The 16479-nt window shown below is 40.4% G+C and overlaps 1 protein-coding gene across 1 annotated transcript in view; it reads left to right on the top strand.

Moving 5' to 3' along the window:
• Positions 1 to 16479, top strand: part of CYP7B1 (cytochrome P450 family 7 subfamily B member 1) — a 297965-nt gene that overhangs the window by 258787 nt on the left and 22699 nt on the right. The window contains exon 5 of the mRNA XM_069731410.1: positions 2609 to 2787. Within this exon, the coding sequence (XP_069587511.1) occupies positions 2609 to 2787 (179 nt within the window). The remainder of the gene's footprint in view (positions 1 to 2608; positions 2788 to 16479) is intronic.

Genomic DNA, 16479 nt, shown 5'->3' with positions numbered 1-16479 from the left:
TTTTGATCGGGTGATTGACAGCTTGTTGTTTGGCTCCTGTGTTGTATTTGGGCTGACAAGACTTTTCATTTTAACTCAATTTGCCTGCCTATCAGAAGCTGGTGGCAGGCCAGACTCAAGTCACCCAGTTTTGCCTCAGCAGCTTGCTCTGTTTCTCATTAGTACGCATTTATTCAGTGGAAATTGGAAGACAAATGCTTGAAGGCACGTGAACTAAGTATAGCAAATAATGTTTTAAGGCTCACTATTTATATGAACGTTAAAACGAAAAGTCTAATCATAGTCATGATGGAAGACTGCAAAAGAAAAAAAAGAAGAAAGGAACGGCCTGGAAGTGATTCATATAAACAAAGAAAAAAATCAATTGTCTTTGATGAGTTTGATGTTTACTGTATTTTTTTAGCAGTAAAACACGAGAGCGAAATGTGTAAGAAAGAAAGGGGGGTGAGGGTCGTGTTCTTTTGCTGCCTGGTTATCCCTAGGTATTCTTTAAATTGCCTTGTTTGTTCGGCACTAGCACAGAAACAGATGTTGCTGTACTGTGCAAGATGATTTACTGTACCTCGTGGTGCAGAATGGAAGGCGTCCCGAGCTACCCAGCTGGTCTGTTAGTAGCACTCGCTGGTGCCTGCTGAACTATGACAAGTGTGAGAGGCGGCTGTAGGTTTATTGTGATTCCATTCACTCTATATTGTCTGATATTTGCGCAGGTTGAGTCGAATGCTGAGCATTTTCTCTCGGATTGGGAAGAAGGGGGGGGATGCGTTAGTCAACAGACCTAAATAAGTCCCCCTGTCCTTTGGTGATCATAATGTGACTCATTACTGTTGTCATCTAATAATTATCGGCATGATCGCTCGGAGCTACAGCCAAGCTCGTCTTCCACACATAACTGGTACTGGAAGGTAAAACAGATTTGTCATTTACGATCTGACTGCTACGCCACACTGTGCGCTCTATTATTGTGATTAACTTCTGCCTAAGATATGCTTACCCAATTGTCATCTGTGATACTGCGCTGGGCACAGACTGCCACGCTCCCTGGAAAACTGTCAACCAATATGATGCGTCCGCATTACCCCGGCTATAAAATGGAAACCAGCTATTTTATAGCAGCAGCAGGTTCGGGTATATATATTTTTATCCTTTTATTCTTTCTCGCCCTTGTTGAATTCCCGGGGTAAATAATTTTGCTACATATGTCAGCTACCATTTCTAAAACATATATTCCAATTGCATTATCATCTTCGTATTTTTAGGTCTACAGACAGCAGGAAAAAAAAAACGGAGGCTGGGACCATTGATTTGTACCGTGTAAAGTTTTTCGTTGCCAGAGCGCTGCCAGTTGAAATTTATCGTGTCAGGTGCCTTGTGGCTATCCGCAGTAGAGGCCATATTCTGGAACCAGAGTTGTTCCCTGGCTTCGTCACCAACAAGCCGATTTGACTCTGCCTGATTATAGTAACGAAGGCAGTCCAAAAGAATATGCACAGACTCACTGTACGTCACATTGAATCACAGCGCTGGCCACACAGAGCTGACCGCAGCCTCATTTCTTTAGACAAATGCACGCTTAAGGAAAAACCTCCTGCGAGAAAGCATCCAAGGCCACTTTATTTGCTATGCATGCTGCTACAGATTTGATATTTACTGAAAGAACGTTTGTTATTATCTTTTTCACATTCATCGTTTTTCTTGGGGATCTGCTAACCTTTTGAATTATTAACACGTTGCTTATATTTATTTCCCTGTATCACTCTTTTTATTTGGCGCCTGCTTCTGCCAACAAATGACTTTATTTGCTTTATTTTGTTTTAAAAGCCCATTATTAGAGAAGATCAAGCCCCATTATGGCCCCAATATAAGCTGCTGGAAGAACAGTCAGGTTTGATTACTACACGAGAGATGCAGATTTAGACAGCAGCTACATGCTGATATGCCTGCGATCACAATGATTTATGCAAATTATTCATACTAATCCCATTGGGACTTCTCCTCAAACTGCCAGGATAAATTGCCGGAAATTACCCATAAAATCTGTCGTGCTAGGAGCAAAAAGGTGAAGGCCACTGGGAACGCAAGGACATTCGACTTCTAAAACATCTTATGATGCGTCGTACATTTGCGTAAATATATATCATGAATGAATATTTTACCAAAATCTAGGTTTTCACCCGTGTGGCTGGGAACATGATGAGAGGTGTAGTGTAGGTAGGTCAGAGCTACAGCTGAGCTACATGTCCCGGGATTGTTCGTTCCTTATGTAAATGAATGGCATTTTGTATGTGGTCTTAATTATCTCATTGGCAAGGCTTCTAGATTGTGCAGGTTTCCCATAAATGAGAAAGGTATGCTAGAAATGATTCCATACAAAATTCCTTTGGCTATAATTTTTTTATATTTATTAGCCCCTGTAAACTGTAATTGAGACCCTTTATGTGGCTTGCATGCAGTGTTTTGCCTCCAATGTGATTTGCCTGTAACCCTTCGCAGAGAATATACTTCCGTTATGGAGCCCAGTGGGGCCGTCTAGTCACTCGTGATATATTCTCGTAGCAAATCATAACGGAATCATTGTCATAGCCTTATATTTTTTTTTATTTCTCAGGTAGTGCTATCAACGAGTCACTGCGATTATGCTCCGCGTCTATGAACATTCGTGTAGTTCAAGAGGATTTTCTTCTGGAGCTGGAGGATGACCAGTCAGTGAATCTAAGGAAAGGCGATTTTGTAGCCATGTATCCTCCAACGCTGCACAAAGATCCTGAGGTCTTCGAGGATCCCGAGGTAAATATTCAAATTGAGCTTGTCATCAGTCTCCGGGCACAATGCACAGGCTGAATCTTTTACAGTGCATACATTTTCTAATGTTACTCCTTCTTCTGGAAGTAATCTGTCCATATTCAGTCACGGATTTATGGCCCTGCAGGTGGAAAGGCTTGTAGCTAGTAAAAAAAAAAAAAAACTAGTGATGATTTGGACTGCTGGTCCTTTCAGAAAAAATGACAATTGCACATTGAATATCAAAAACTTGAGGCTAAATGTGCACTGTCTATGTCTGTGGATTATTTTATAGCTATAGAAATAATCGGTGGTGGCTTAAACTCCCAAGTAATGGCCAACATTTATTTAATTGCCCCGAGAACATAGAAGTTGCAATCAGAATATGAGCCTTTTTATATCATCATGTGCCGTTTTACATGGGAGCAGTACATGTTATTGTAATGGGAATTTATAGAATTTAAGAACGCAGGTGTCATATAGATGGGAAATATTGAATTATCAATTTATAGTATGCCTTGGGTGAGAAAAGTGGATGCAGCTATCGGGTTATCAGATAAATGACCAGGTGGTGTGTCATCCATCAACATTCACTTGTGTGTCCATATACTCGAATAAAAAGTGCCCAAAAGCGCACAATAGGGCATCACCCAGGCAAAAAAACGTTGTAAATTGTGTGGTATTGCTCACCTAGCTGGACTGTATCAGGCACAACTCCTAGGCAGATAGAGATACCGGCTGCTGCTGCTCTGTACGCTGGAGTAAAACCAGCAGTAATAATAATTAATAATAATTTTTATTTATATAGCGCCAACATATTCCGCAGCACTTTACAATTAATTATTACAGTAAATGCAATAGTAAAAAAGATATACGGATAATTCTGCTGCGCTGCTGGTCAAGAAGATATCCAATACTTTTGAACTAAGAGCAGTTTTATTAATCTAAACATTTCAAAGTTGAACAAACCCCTTCATCAGGAAAAAAATGATTATGCATTGTGGGTATTGTATCCTGATAAAGAAGCTTGTTCAACTCCTAAACGCTTAGATTAATAAAACTGCACTTAATTCAAAACCATCATCCCCATTTGATACCTTCTTGACATCGGTGCAGTGCAGTGAAGCAGATTTATGCATACATCCCTTTCTATTATTGTATAGGGAATAAAAACATTTTGAAAATAAGCTGTATGGATGGAAAAGAGTCTCTGGCTGCAATGTAGTTCAATGAGAGTCCTCATATTCAGACAATGAGTTTCAGCGCCGTTCAAAAAGAGGCACCACACAGTCCCCTCGGTGAGGATTTTCCCACAAACATAATACATTTGAATTAATGATTCTTGGAATAATAATAGCTTCCACAATTTGATGTGTTTTAAAAAAAAAATGTTCCTGTGCTGAGATAATCTTATAAATGTGCCCCTGCTCTGTACTGTGTAATGATTGTGTCTGATCATGCATGGGATCGGAGAAGATTCTTTTTATGAGGCAAAATATTTCACTGCCTGTTTTAAGTAATGTTTTACATGAAAGAAAAAATTGTGATCCATGATGTCCTGTCTGTATACTCTTTCGCTTCCTCCCCGGCCCAGGAGCTGTAGTATGATCAGACCATGTTCCTGTACAGCCAGACACAGACATTACACAGTACACAGCAGGGGCACATTTATAAGATTATCTCAGCACAGGAACATTTTGTTTAACCCCTTAAGCCTAAAGGGTGGTTTGCACGTTAATGACCGGGCCAATTTTTACAATTCTGACCACTGTCCATTTATGAGGTAATAACTCTGGAAGGCTTCAACGGATCCTGATGATTCTGACATTGTTTTCTCGTGATATATTGTACTTGATGATAGTGGTAAAATTTCTTCAATATGACTTGCGCTTATTTGTGAAAAAAATGGAAATTTGGCAAAAATTTAGAAAATTTCACAATTTTCCAACTTTGAATTTTTATGCCCATAAATCACAGAGATATGTCACACAAAATATTTATTAAGTAACATTTTCCACATGACTACTTTACATCAGCACAATTTTGGAACCAACATTTTTTTGTTAGGGAGTTATAAGGGTTAAAAGTTGACCAGCAATTTCTCATTTTTACAACACCAGTTTTTTTAGGGACCACATCTCATTTGAAGTCATTTTGAGGGGTCTATATGATAGAAAATAACCAAGCGTGACACCATTCTAAAAACTGCACCCGTCAAGGTGCTCAAAACCACATTCAAGAAGTTTATTAACTCTTCAGGTGTTTCACAGGAATTTTTGGAATAAAAATGAACATTTAACTTTTTTTCACACAAAATTTACTTCAGCTCCAATTTGATTTATTTTACCAAGGGTAAAAGGAGAAAATGGACCGCAAAAGTTGTTGTGCAATTTGTCCTGAGTACGCTCATACCCCATATGTGGGGGTAAACAACTGTTTGCGCGCATGGCAGAGCTCGGAAGGGAAGGAGCACTATTTGACTTTTCAATGCAAAATTGACTGGAATTGAGATGGGGCGTCATGTTGCATTTGGAGAGCCACTGATATGCCTAAACATTGAAACCCCTCACAAGTGACACCATTTTGGAAAGTAGACCCCCTGAGGAACCTATCTAGATTTGTGGTGAGCACCTTGACCCACCAAGTGCTTCACAGAAGTTTATAATGCAGAGCCGTAAAAATAAAAAATCATATTTTTTCACAAAAATGATATTTTTGCCCCCAATTTTTCATTTTCCCAAGGGTAAGAGAAGAAATTGGACACCAAAAGTTGTTGTGCAATTTGTCCTGAGTACGCTCATGCCCCATATGTGGGGGTAAACCACTGCTTGGGCGCATGGCAGAGCTCAGAAGGGAAGGAGCGCTATTTGACTTTTCAAAGCAAAATTGACTGGAATTGAGATGGGACTCCATGTTGCGTTTGGAGAGCCACTGATGTGCCAAAACATTGAAATCCCCTAAAAGTTACACCCCCTAAGGAACTTATCTAGATGTGTCTTGAGAGCTTTTAACCCCCAAGTGTTTCACTACAGTTTATAACGCAGAGCCGTGAAAATAAAAATTATTTTTTTCCCACAAAAATTATTTTTTAGCCCCCAGTTTTGTATTTTCCCAAGGGTAACAGGAGAAATTGGACCCCAAAAGTTGTTGTCCAATTTGTCCTGAGTACGCTGATACCCCATATGTGGGGGGAACCACCGTTTGGGCGCATGGCAGAGCTCGGAAGGGAAGGAGCGCCATTTGGAATGCAGACTTAGATGATTGGTCTGCAGGCGTCACGTTGCATTTTGCAGAGCCCCTGATGTAACTAATCAGTAGAAACCCCGACAAGTGACCCCATATTGGAAACTAGACCCCCCAAGGAACTTATCTAGATGTGTTGTGAGAACTTTGAACCCCCAAGTGTTTCACTACAGTTTATAACGCAGAAAATAAAAAATAATTTTTTTCCCACAAAAATGTTTTTATAGCCCCTCATTTTTATTTTCCCAAGGGTAACAAGAGAAATTGGACCCCAAAAGTTGTTGTCCAATTTATCCTGACTACACTTATACCCCACATGTTTGTGTAAACCCCTGTTTGGGCACACGGGAGAGCTCAGAAGGGAAGGAGCACTGTTTTACTTTTTCAATGCAGAATTGGCTGGAATTGAGATTGGATGCCATGTCGCATTTGGAGAGCCCCTGATGTGCCTAAACAGTGGAAATCCCCAATTCTAACTGAAAACCTAACCCTAGCCCCAACCCTAACCCTAACCCTAGCCCTAACCCTAACCCTAAGCCTAACCCTAGCCCTAACACTAGCCTTAACCCTACCCCTAACCCTAGCCCTAACCCTAATATTATCCCTAGCCCTAATCCTAACCCTAGCCCTAACACTAGCCTTAACCCTAACCCTAACCCTAGCCCTAACCCTAATATTATCCCTAGCCCTAATCCTAACCCTAGCCCTAACACTAGCCTTAACCCTACCCCTAACCCTAGCCCTAACCCTAACCCTAATATTATCCCTAGCCCTAATCCTAACCCTAGCCCTAACTCTAGCCCTAGCCCTAACCCTAATGGGAAAATGGAAATAAATACATTTTTTAAATTTTATTATTTTTCCCTAACTAAGGGGGTGATGAAGGGGGGTTTGATTTACTTTTATAACGCTTTTTTTGCAGATTTTTATGATTGACAGCCATCACAAACTAAAAGACGCTTTTTATTGCAAAAAATAGTTTTTGCATCTCCACATTTTGTGAGCTATAATTTTTCCACATTTTGGTCCACAGAGTCAAGTTAGGTCTCTTTTCAGGCATGTGACATTTTTTGATCGCTTTTTATTCCGATTTTTGTGAGGCAGAATGACCAAAAACCAGCTATTTATGAATTTCTTTTGGGGGGGTGTCCTTTATACCATTCCATGTTTGGTAAAATTGATAAAGCAGTTTTATTGTTCGGGTCAGTATGATTACAGCAATACCTCATTTATATCATTTTTTTTATGTTTTGGCACTTTTATATGATAAAACTATTTTATAGAAAAACTATTTATTTTGCATTGCTTTATTCTGAGGACTATAACTTTTTTATTTTTTCACTGATGATTCTGTATGGCAGCTCGTTTTTTGCGGGACAAGATGATGTTTTCAGAGGTACCATGGTTATTTATATCCGTCTTTTTGATTGCGTTTTATTCCACTTTTTGTTCGGTGGTATGATAATAAAGCGTTATTTTTTGCCTCTTTTTTTACCACATTCACTGAAGGGGTTAACTAGAGGGACAGTTTTATAGATGGGGTCGTTACAGACCCAGCGATACTAAATATGTGTACTTTTATTTTTTTTTATTATTTAGATATAGAAATTTATTTATGGGAACAATATATTTTTTTCTTTATTTAGGAATTTTTTTAAAAATTTTTTGAACATGTGAATATTTTTTTTTCCTTTACAATATTGCCCCGGGGGGGGGGGGGGGGGAAATCATGTTATAGGGTAAGTGTCGCTGATCTGACACTTTGCACAGCACTGTGCTCCGGGGGTCTCAGGGAAGCATGCAGGGATCATGTTTGATCGCAGTGTGCCGGGGGTTAATGTGCCAGGGGCGGTCTGTGACCTCTCCTGGCACATAGGGCCGGATGACACCCGGCCGCGATCAGCCGCGCTTCCCCCGTGAGCACGGCTGATCGCATATGACGTACCAACCCGTCACTGAGAATTAAGTCCCAGGTCACCTCGACGGGATAGTACGTCATATGGGATTAAGGGGTTAAACACATCCAATTGTGGAACTTATTATTCAAAGATCTATTGATTACAATGTTGATTAAAATGAACTTCTCCGTGGAAAACTCCTTTAAATAGGATCACTCTATTGTTGCACTTTTCCCCACAGTCTCTGTCTACAGCTGTGCCCATATAGGCTTATTCGTTGTGGTCCTACTTGTATGCTACAGCTGTAGTGGAATGATTTTCATAACCACTTGCAGGAAAAGATAGCCTTAGTCAGAACTACTTGAAAAGTACTAAATTGTATATAGTATGTTATAAATGGAGTACTCCCATCTTGAGTATTTATGGCATATCCAGTGGATATGCTTCTATTGGAGCTCTGTCAATTTTTGGAATTCTGGTAGAAGTGAGTGGAGAAAGTTTGTTTCTAGAGGCGCAAAACAATCCTTGATTCTGAAATGAAAGCGTGAGCCGCTGCTGTGATTGGAGGTATAAAGTTTCCCTCCAGTAACTGGAGTAAGCTGATGGGACTAATGCTCCCATCAGCCGGCGCCTACTGCCGCTAATAACAGTCAGACTAGGTGGCGGCTGATGGGAGTTTTTATCAGCTGGCGTCTGCGCTCTAAATAAATGATTTAAAAAAAACACAGCGTTGGTTCTCCTGTATTTTTGATAGCCAACCTGGCAAAACTGACAGCTGGGCGCTGCAACCCTCAGCTGTTAGACTTAGCAGGGTTGGTTATCATAAATAGAGGGGTTCCCATTTAAAACAAAATGCGTGGGGTCCCCTTCAATTTTTAACAACCAGCCTTGCTAAAGCAGACAGCTGGGGGCTGGTATTCTCAGGCTGGTAAGGGGCCATGGATATTGACTCCCCCAGACAAAAAACAGCAGCCCACAGCCACTCCTGAAAAGGCACTTCTATTAGATGCGCCAATTCTGGCTCTTTGCCCATTTCTTCCCATTTGCCCTGCCATGGTGGAAAGTGGGGTTCATGTTTGTAGGGTTGATGTCACCTTTGTATTGTCTGGTGACAACAAGCCCACGAATTACTAATGGAGAGGTGTCTCTAAGACACCTCTCCATTACTAATCCTATAATTTTATTGTAAATAAACACACAGCCAGAATAAAGTTTTTTACTTGAAATAAAACAAACCACACTTTTCCTTTTTATTTAAAAATAACAAACACAGTTATACTCACCTAACGCCCATTCCATTGAATTTGTCGTCTCCTGTAATAAAACAAACAAAAAAAACTAATATCCCTCACCTGTCCGAATTTCTGTCCTACGCCTTAATCCATATCTGGGGATGAATAGCTTTCAACCTGGACAGTGCCAAGAAATGACCGTCCTGGCTGAGAACCATTGATTAATGAGCTGCTGTGAGAGCAGCATTATTAGTGAGCAACAGTGATGTCATCAAGGTTACCTCCGGTCACTGAGGCTGTGTTCCCAGCTGGGCCAATGAAATGCAGTGACCACCCTCCGGTGCGATCACCACTAGCACAGTGAGAAAAAGTCTCATGGTGCAAAGGCAAGTATCGTATCGCCATTTTCTGAGGAAGCCGCGAAGTGTGGTAATATGCATGCGGTTCTATTTCCTCCACATACCATGACATGATCAGGTAACCTTTATCCAAATATTTCCACCAACGGGTCATATACAGTCTTACGTACCTATTTCTTTTTGTGTCCTTCCATTTGTTTTTCTGCATCCCCTACCTCTGGGATACTTCTATATTTGCCTCTGCTTTTCCTACTTTCTTACAGGAATTATTCTTTATTTCAGAGGCCCAATGGTTAAGGATTTTGCATTTTCTTTTATTGTCAAGTCCATGGTATATAAACTGTATTTTATAGACTGGCTTTCTACAGTGTGGATAATATTTCAGCACACCCAAGTGCACATAGTGGAGTAGTCTGGAGGGTCCTTATATGGCCCTCCAGTTGTCATGTACTCTTAGCCCTTTTGGGTTTTTTTTAATTGTTTTTAAATGTATTTCTTGTCTTGCTTGCCATTTTGAGCCTCAATAAATTTCATTTTTTTTTATTAATGGTGATCCTTGCCTTCAACACACTTCTTTTTTCTTCTCTCTATTTTTGCCTCCTAAGTGTGTGGCCAGTGACCCTATATATATATATATATATATATATATATATACACATCTTAGTAGTGTCCTCAATTTGTTTCTATTCATGCCTGTCTTAATGAATTGGCCCCCAATAAATTTCAAGAGCATGAAGCTGAGCTGTAACACCTGTCATTGACAATGAACAAAAGTGGCCTTATTTAAGGGGAAACAATAGACTTTGTTTTTCTAACCTCAGGAACGGCAAACTCATTTTGTCTTTGTGGCCTTGAAGATACCGTCACATTTAGCAACGCTGCAGCGATATAGACAACGAGCCAATCGCTGCAGCGTCACTGTTTAGGTCGCTAGGAGACGTCAAACACCGGCAACAGCTGAGCGATGCAGGAGCGATCCAGTGACGTACTTATCGCTCTCGCTGGTTGTTGCTCCATTAAAAACCATTGCGGGCATCGTTGCTTTTGCTGTCAAACATGACGAATCACGCCGACCTGACGACCAAATAAAGTTCCAGACTTTCAGCTACGACCAGCGATGTCACAGCGGGATCCTGATCGCTGCTGCGTGTCAAACACAACGAGATCGCTATCCAGGATGCTGCAACGTCACGGATCGCTGTCGTTCTCGTTGGTAAGTTGCTTAATGTGACGGTACCTTAACAGTACAGAGGTGGATAAATAGCAGGACTCCTTAAATATTGGTTTAGCTGAATATTAGTTCTTAAAAGGGTTTTTTTTAGGTTAGTATAAGTTGTTTATAATGGGTTTATCTACTAATGGACAACTCCTTATTATTGGGTACAAGAAGGCTAAAAAAAAATGGATTCTCATGTCCTGGCTTGGTGGTGCTCTTCCATACTAGTGTTGTGCCCCCGCTAGTCTGCTGGTATTATCATCTGGCGGGGCTGCACATGAGCACTGGAGCCTTTCAGCATCAGATGATCACCTCAGCCTTCACGTTATTCCACTGCTGGATGATGATCCCTCCGGACCGGAAGGGAATACAGTGCTGAGTATGGAGGAGATGTTAAACCTATGCAAACACAGAGAGAATATAGAAAGTCCTTTCAGATGTTGTCCTTGAAGCGCTGGGGTCCTTGGTTTATATCCAAGGACAACATCTGCAAGGAGCTTGTATATTCTCTCTGTGTTTGTGTGAGTACGGAGGGGCATTGTCGAGCCGATTTATAGGGGTTTGTCCATTGATGGACAACCCCATTAAATGTGGAAAAAAAACACAAGATAGATAAATCAGAATTAGGTGTTTTTTTTCACAAGGTTTAAGCTCTGACATCAGTTAGCAATGTGATCTCTTTTTCTCTCACGTCAGGGTTTTAAAATGGATACACATTTGACAATACAAATTGTACACCTTATAAGATAGATGCATTAGACTTGATGAGGCGGGTGTACTTAGTCTTAAAATCTGTATCAGAGATGTTGTATAATCCTATTTGAACATTTTTATTCTAAATATTAAAATGAGCATTTTAAGAGTCCAGCTCTAAAATGCTTACTTTATTAGCAAAATGATATACTACATCAGCCTCATCAGGCCTAAGAGATATATTTAATAATGCATAAAGTTTGTGTTCTAAAGTCTGATGATAGATCTCATTTCTAGGCATAATTCTAATCAGAGATGGACACTAAATTCAAAAGGACCCCTACAGCACATGTCTGGGTCCCTTCACGAGGATAAGTCCATCCTATCTATACATACACATATGTACATCTACACACACTATATGAACATACACCGGTTTCTCAGTAGGTACACGCATACACTGTGTGCACATGTATAAAATATTAATATGTATAGAATATATATGTATATACAACCCCAGTACAGAATATGTAAAGAAAAGTTGAATGCAATGATTTATAAATCTTTTATAGGCATATTTTATTCACAAAAGAACATAAAACACAGATCAGAAGTTGAAAGTTTGGCATTTATTCATTTCATTTGAAAAAAGATTAACTCATTTAGAAATGTATGGCAGCAATACTGTACATCTCAAAAAAGTCAAAACGTGGTTAACAAAAGGCTGGAAAAATAAGGGATATGATGAAAAACATCTGGGGGGGTCAAGATTCAACTTAAGGTACCGTCACACTAGACGATATCGCTAGCGATCTGTGACGTTGCAGCATCCTCGCTAGCGATATCGTCCAGTGTGACAGGCAGCAGCGATCAGGCCCCTGCTGTGATGTCGCTGGTCGGGGAAGAAAGTCCAGAACTTTGTTTCGTCGCTGGATCTCCCGCTGACATCGCTGAATCGGCGTGTGTGACGCCGATTCAGCGGTGTCTTCGCTGGTAACCAGGGTAAACATCGGGTTACTAAGCGCAGGGCCGCGCTTAGTAACCCGATGTTTACCCTGGTTACCATCGTTAAAGTAAAAAAACAACCACTACATACTTATCTACCGCTGTCTGTCCCCGGCGCTCTGCTTCTCTGCACTCCTCCTGTACAGGCTGTGAGCACAGCGGCTGGAAAGCAGAGCGGTGACATCACCGCTCTGCTTTCCGGCTGACCGGCGCTCACAGCCAGAGCAGAGAAGCACAGCGCCGGGGACAGACAGCGGAAGGTAAGTATGTAGTGGTTGTTTTTTTTACTTTAACGATGGTAACCAGGGTAAACATCGGGTTACTAAGCGCGGCCCTGCGCTTAGTAACCCGATGTTTACCCTGGTTACCAGCATCGTTGGTCGCTGGAGAGCTGTCTGTGTGACAGCTCTCCTGCGGCGACCAAACAGCGACGCTGCAGCGATCCGGATCGTTGTCGGTATCGCTGCAGCGTCGCTTAGTGTGATGGTACCTTAAGTGGCATCACTGTGTATAGAACGAGTATGTTAGAGAGGCAGAGTCTCTAGGAAGCAAAATGGTCAGAGGTTCCCCAGTCTGTGAATTGCACACACAAACAGGCATGATTATCATACTCAAATCACTGCATGGGCTACGGAATACTTCCCGAAACCAATGTCTATGAACACAGTTCACTGTGAAAACCACAAATGCAAGTCAAAACTCTATCAAGCAAAGAAGACTCCATCTATTAATGCAATCCAGAAATGCTGCCGTTTTCTCTGGGCCAAAGCTTATTTAAATTGTACTGAGGCAAACTGGAAAAATGGTGTGGACGAATGAATCAAAATGTGAAATTCTTTATGGAAAACATGAAGGTTCTGTTCTGCGGACTATAGAGAAGAAGGACCACCCAGCTTGTTATCAGCACACAGATCAGAAGCCTGCATCTCTGATGTATAGGGTTGCATTGGTGCCTATGGCATGGGCAGCTTAAATTTCATGAAAGGCACTATCAATGCTGAGCATTATATAGAGGCTTTAGACCATCATAAGCTTCCATACAAACAACATATATTTCAGGGCCAGCTTTACACATTTCAGCAAGACAATGGTAAACCACATACTGCATCCATCACAACAGAATGGCTTCACAGGAAAAGAGTTTGGGCGATGAGCCGGTTACCTGCAGTCCAGACCTTTCACCAAAAGAAAATATTTGGTGCATTTTGAAACTAATAATCCAGCAAAGACCCAGAATAGTTGAGCAGATAAAATCCTACATCAGACAAGAATGGGACAACAGTCCTCTCCCACAACTCTAGCAATTGGTCTCCTCACTTGCCAGATGTTTACAGACTCCTCCATTGCCAGTGTCCGCGGGAATTGCAGTGCAATATACAGGTCCTTCTCAAAAAATTAGCATATAGTGTTAAATTTCATTATTTACCATAATGTAATGATTACAATTAAACTTTCATATATTATAGATTCATTATCCACCAACTGAAATTTGTCAGGTCTTTTATTGTTTTAATACTGATGATTTTGGCATACAACTCCTGATAACCCAAAAAACCTGTCTCAATAAATTAGCATATCAAGAAAAGGTTCTCTAAACGACCTATTACCCTAATCTTCTGAATCAACTAATTAACTCTAAACACATGCAAAAGATACCTGAGGCTTTTATAAACTCCCTGCCTGGTTCATTACTCAAAACCCCCATCATGGGTAAGACTAGCGACCTGACAGATGTCAAGAAGGCCATCATTGACACCCTCAAGCAAGAGGGTAAGACCCAGAAAGAAATTTCTCAACAAATAGGCTGTTCCCAGAGTGCTGTATCAAGGCACCTCAATGGTAAGTCTGTTGGAAGGAAACAATGTGGCAGAAAACGCTGTACAACGAGAAGAGGAGACCGGACCCTGAGGAAGATTGTGGAGAAGGACCGATTCCAGACCTTGGGGAACCTGAGGAAGCAGTGGACTGAGTCTGGTGTGGAAACATCCAGAGCCACCGTGCACAGGCGTGTGCAGGAAATGGGCTACAGGTGCCGCATTCCCCAGGTAAAGCCACTTTTGAGCTACAGAGAAGCAGCACTGGACTGTTGCTAAGTGGTCCCAAGTACTTTTTTCTGATGAAAGCAAATTTTGCATGTCATTCGGAAATCAAGGTGCCAGAGTCTGGAGGAAGACTGGGGAGAAGGAAATGCCAAAATGCCTGAAGTCCAGTGTCAAGTACCCACAGTCAGTGATGGTGTGGGGTGCCATGTCAGCTGCTGGTGTTGGTCCACTGTGTTTCATCAAGGGCAGGGTCAATGCAGCTAGCTATCAGGAGATTTTGGAGCACTTCATGCTTCCATCGGCTGAAATGCTTTATGGAGATGAAGATTTCATTTTTCAGCACGACCTGGCACCTGCTCACAGTGCCAAAACCACTGGTAAATGGTTTACTGACCATGGTATTACTGTGCTCAATTGGCCTGCCAACTCTCCTGACCTGAACCCCATAGAGAATCTGTGGGATATTGTGAAGAGAAAGTTGAGAGACGCAAGACCCAACACTCTGGATGAGCTTAAGGCCGCTATTGAAGCATCCTGGGCCTCCATAACATCTCAGCAGTGTCACAGGCTGATTGCCTCCATGCCACGCCGCATTGAAGCAGTCATTTCTGCCAAAGGATTCCCGACCAAGTATTGAGTGCATAACTGAACATTATTATTTGTTGGTTTTTTTGTTTGTTATTAAAAAACACTTTTATTTGATTGGATGGGTGAAATATGCTAATTTATTGAGACAGGTTTTTTGGGTTATCAGGAGTTGTATGCCAAAATCATCAGTATTAAAACAATAAAAGACCTGACAAATTTCAGTTGGTGGATAATGAATCTATAATATATGAAAGTTTAATTGTAATCATTACATTATGGTAAATAATGAAATTTAACACTATATGCTAATTTTTTGAGAAGGACCTGTATCTGAATGCAGTGCAATGTTTCACACACACCCATAGACTTGTATGGGTGCGTGCAATCTGAATTTCGCATGGAATCGCAGCATGCTATGTGCTTATTTTTTCAGATGAGCACATAGTCATAGAATAACATCGGTCCGATTCTTCACAAGTGTGAGCAAGTTAACTTTCATCTTCTTATCTCTGATCTATGTTCAGTTGTGAATAAAATATGATTATAAGACATTTCCAAATCATTACATCTTAGTTTTCTTTAAATTTTACATAGAGTCCCAACTTGTATATTATGCACACATTTACGTATTACGTATGCATCACATGCACACATTTCACAGTCATATCCTATATACTGTACACAACCACATATTCACCAGCATATCTAAAATATGGACAGACTTTACACAAAACACATGTATATGCACATTTCGTGACTCAGACAGCAGTTTAGTAACGTTCATTATGAGGAAAATGGAGAAAAAAAACAATTGTGCCAATTTTATTTAGGCCGTTTACCATTTCCTATAAATCATTTTTTATCTCAGCACTTTAGAAGTTGTTACAATTACAGGAATACAAGATATTTCCATGTTATTTACTGGTTTGTGATTTTTTATTAAATAAATGCATTGTAAAAATGTGATCATTGTTTTTACTTCAATTTTTTTTCTAACTTTCTAGAATAAATAAATCCCTGACTCCCTATTTCTATAATGTACTGGTGTATAGAAATATATCTTTAATGCGCAAATACACTATAAAAAAAAGAAGAATACCATTTAGGTTTTTAGGCAGAGAAAATTAAAAATTAAACCTCTGCTTTAATAAAATCTGTACTGAATATACGAAAGAAGCTTATAAAGATTCATACATCTGTCACTGCTACTAAACTGTAGCATAGAACAGACACTTCTTAGTGTTCACCACAAGTTTTTACATTTATCATGATTAAATGAACAAAAGATGTGAGATAGAAGACACCTGATGTAAAATTCCCATTGTTCTGTGCAATCATAATGGGAGCATTAACTCCTAAACTGTAATATAAAAAGGGGTTTGTTTCAGAGACGTTTTATCAATCTGTAATAGGCAGATTACA

Source organism: Ranitomeya imitator, chromosome 6, assembly GCF_032444005.1.
Source record: "Ranitomeya imitator isolate aRanImi1 chromosome 6, aRanImi1.pri, whole genome shotgun sequence".
Lineage (NCBI taxonomy): Eukaryota > Metazoa > Chordata > Amphibia > Anura > Dendrobatidae > Ranitomeya > Ranitomeya imitator.
The sequence above is the reverse complement of the archived record's forward strand: the minus strand, read 5'-3'. Positions and strand labels throughout refer to the sequence as shown.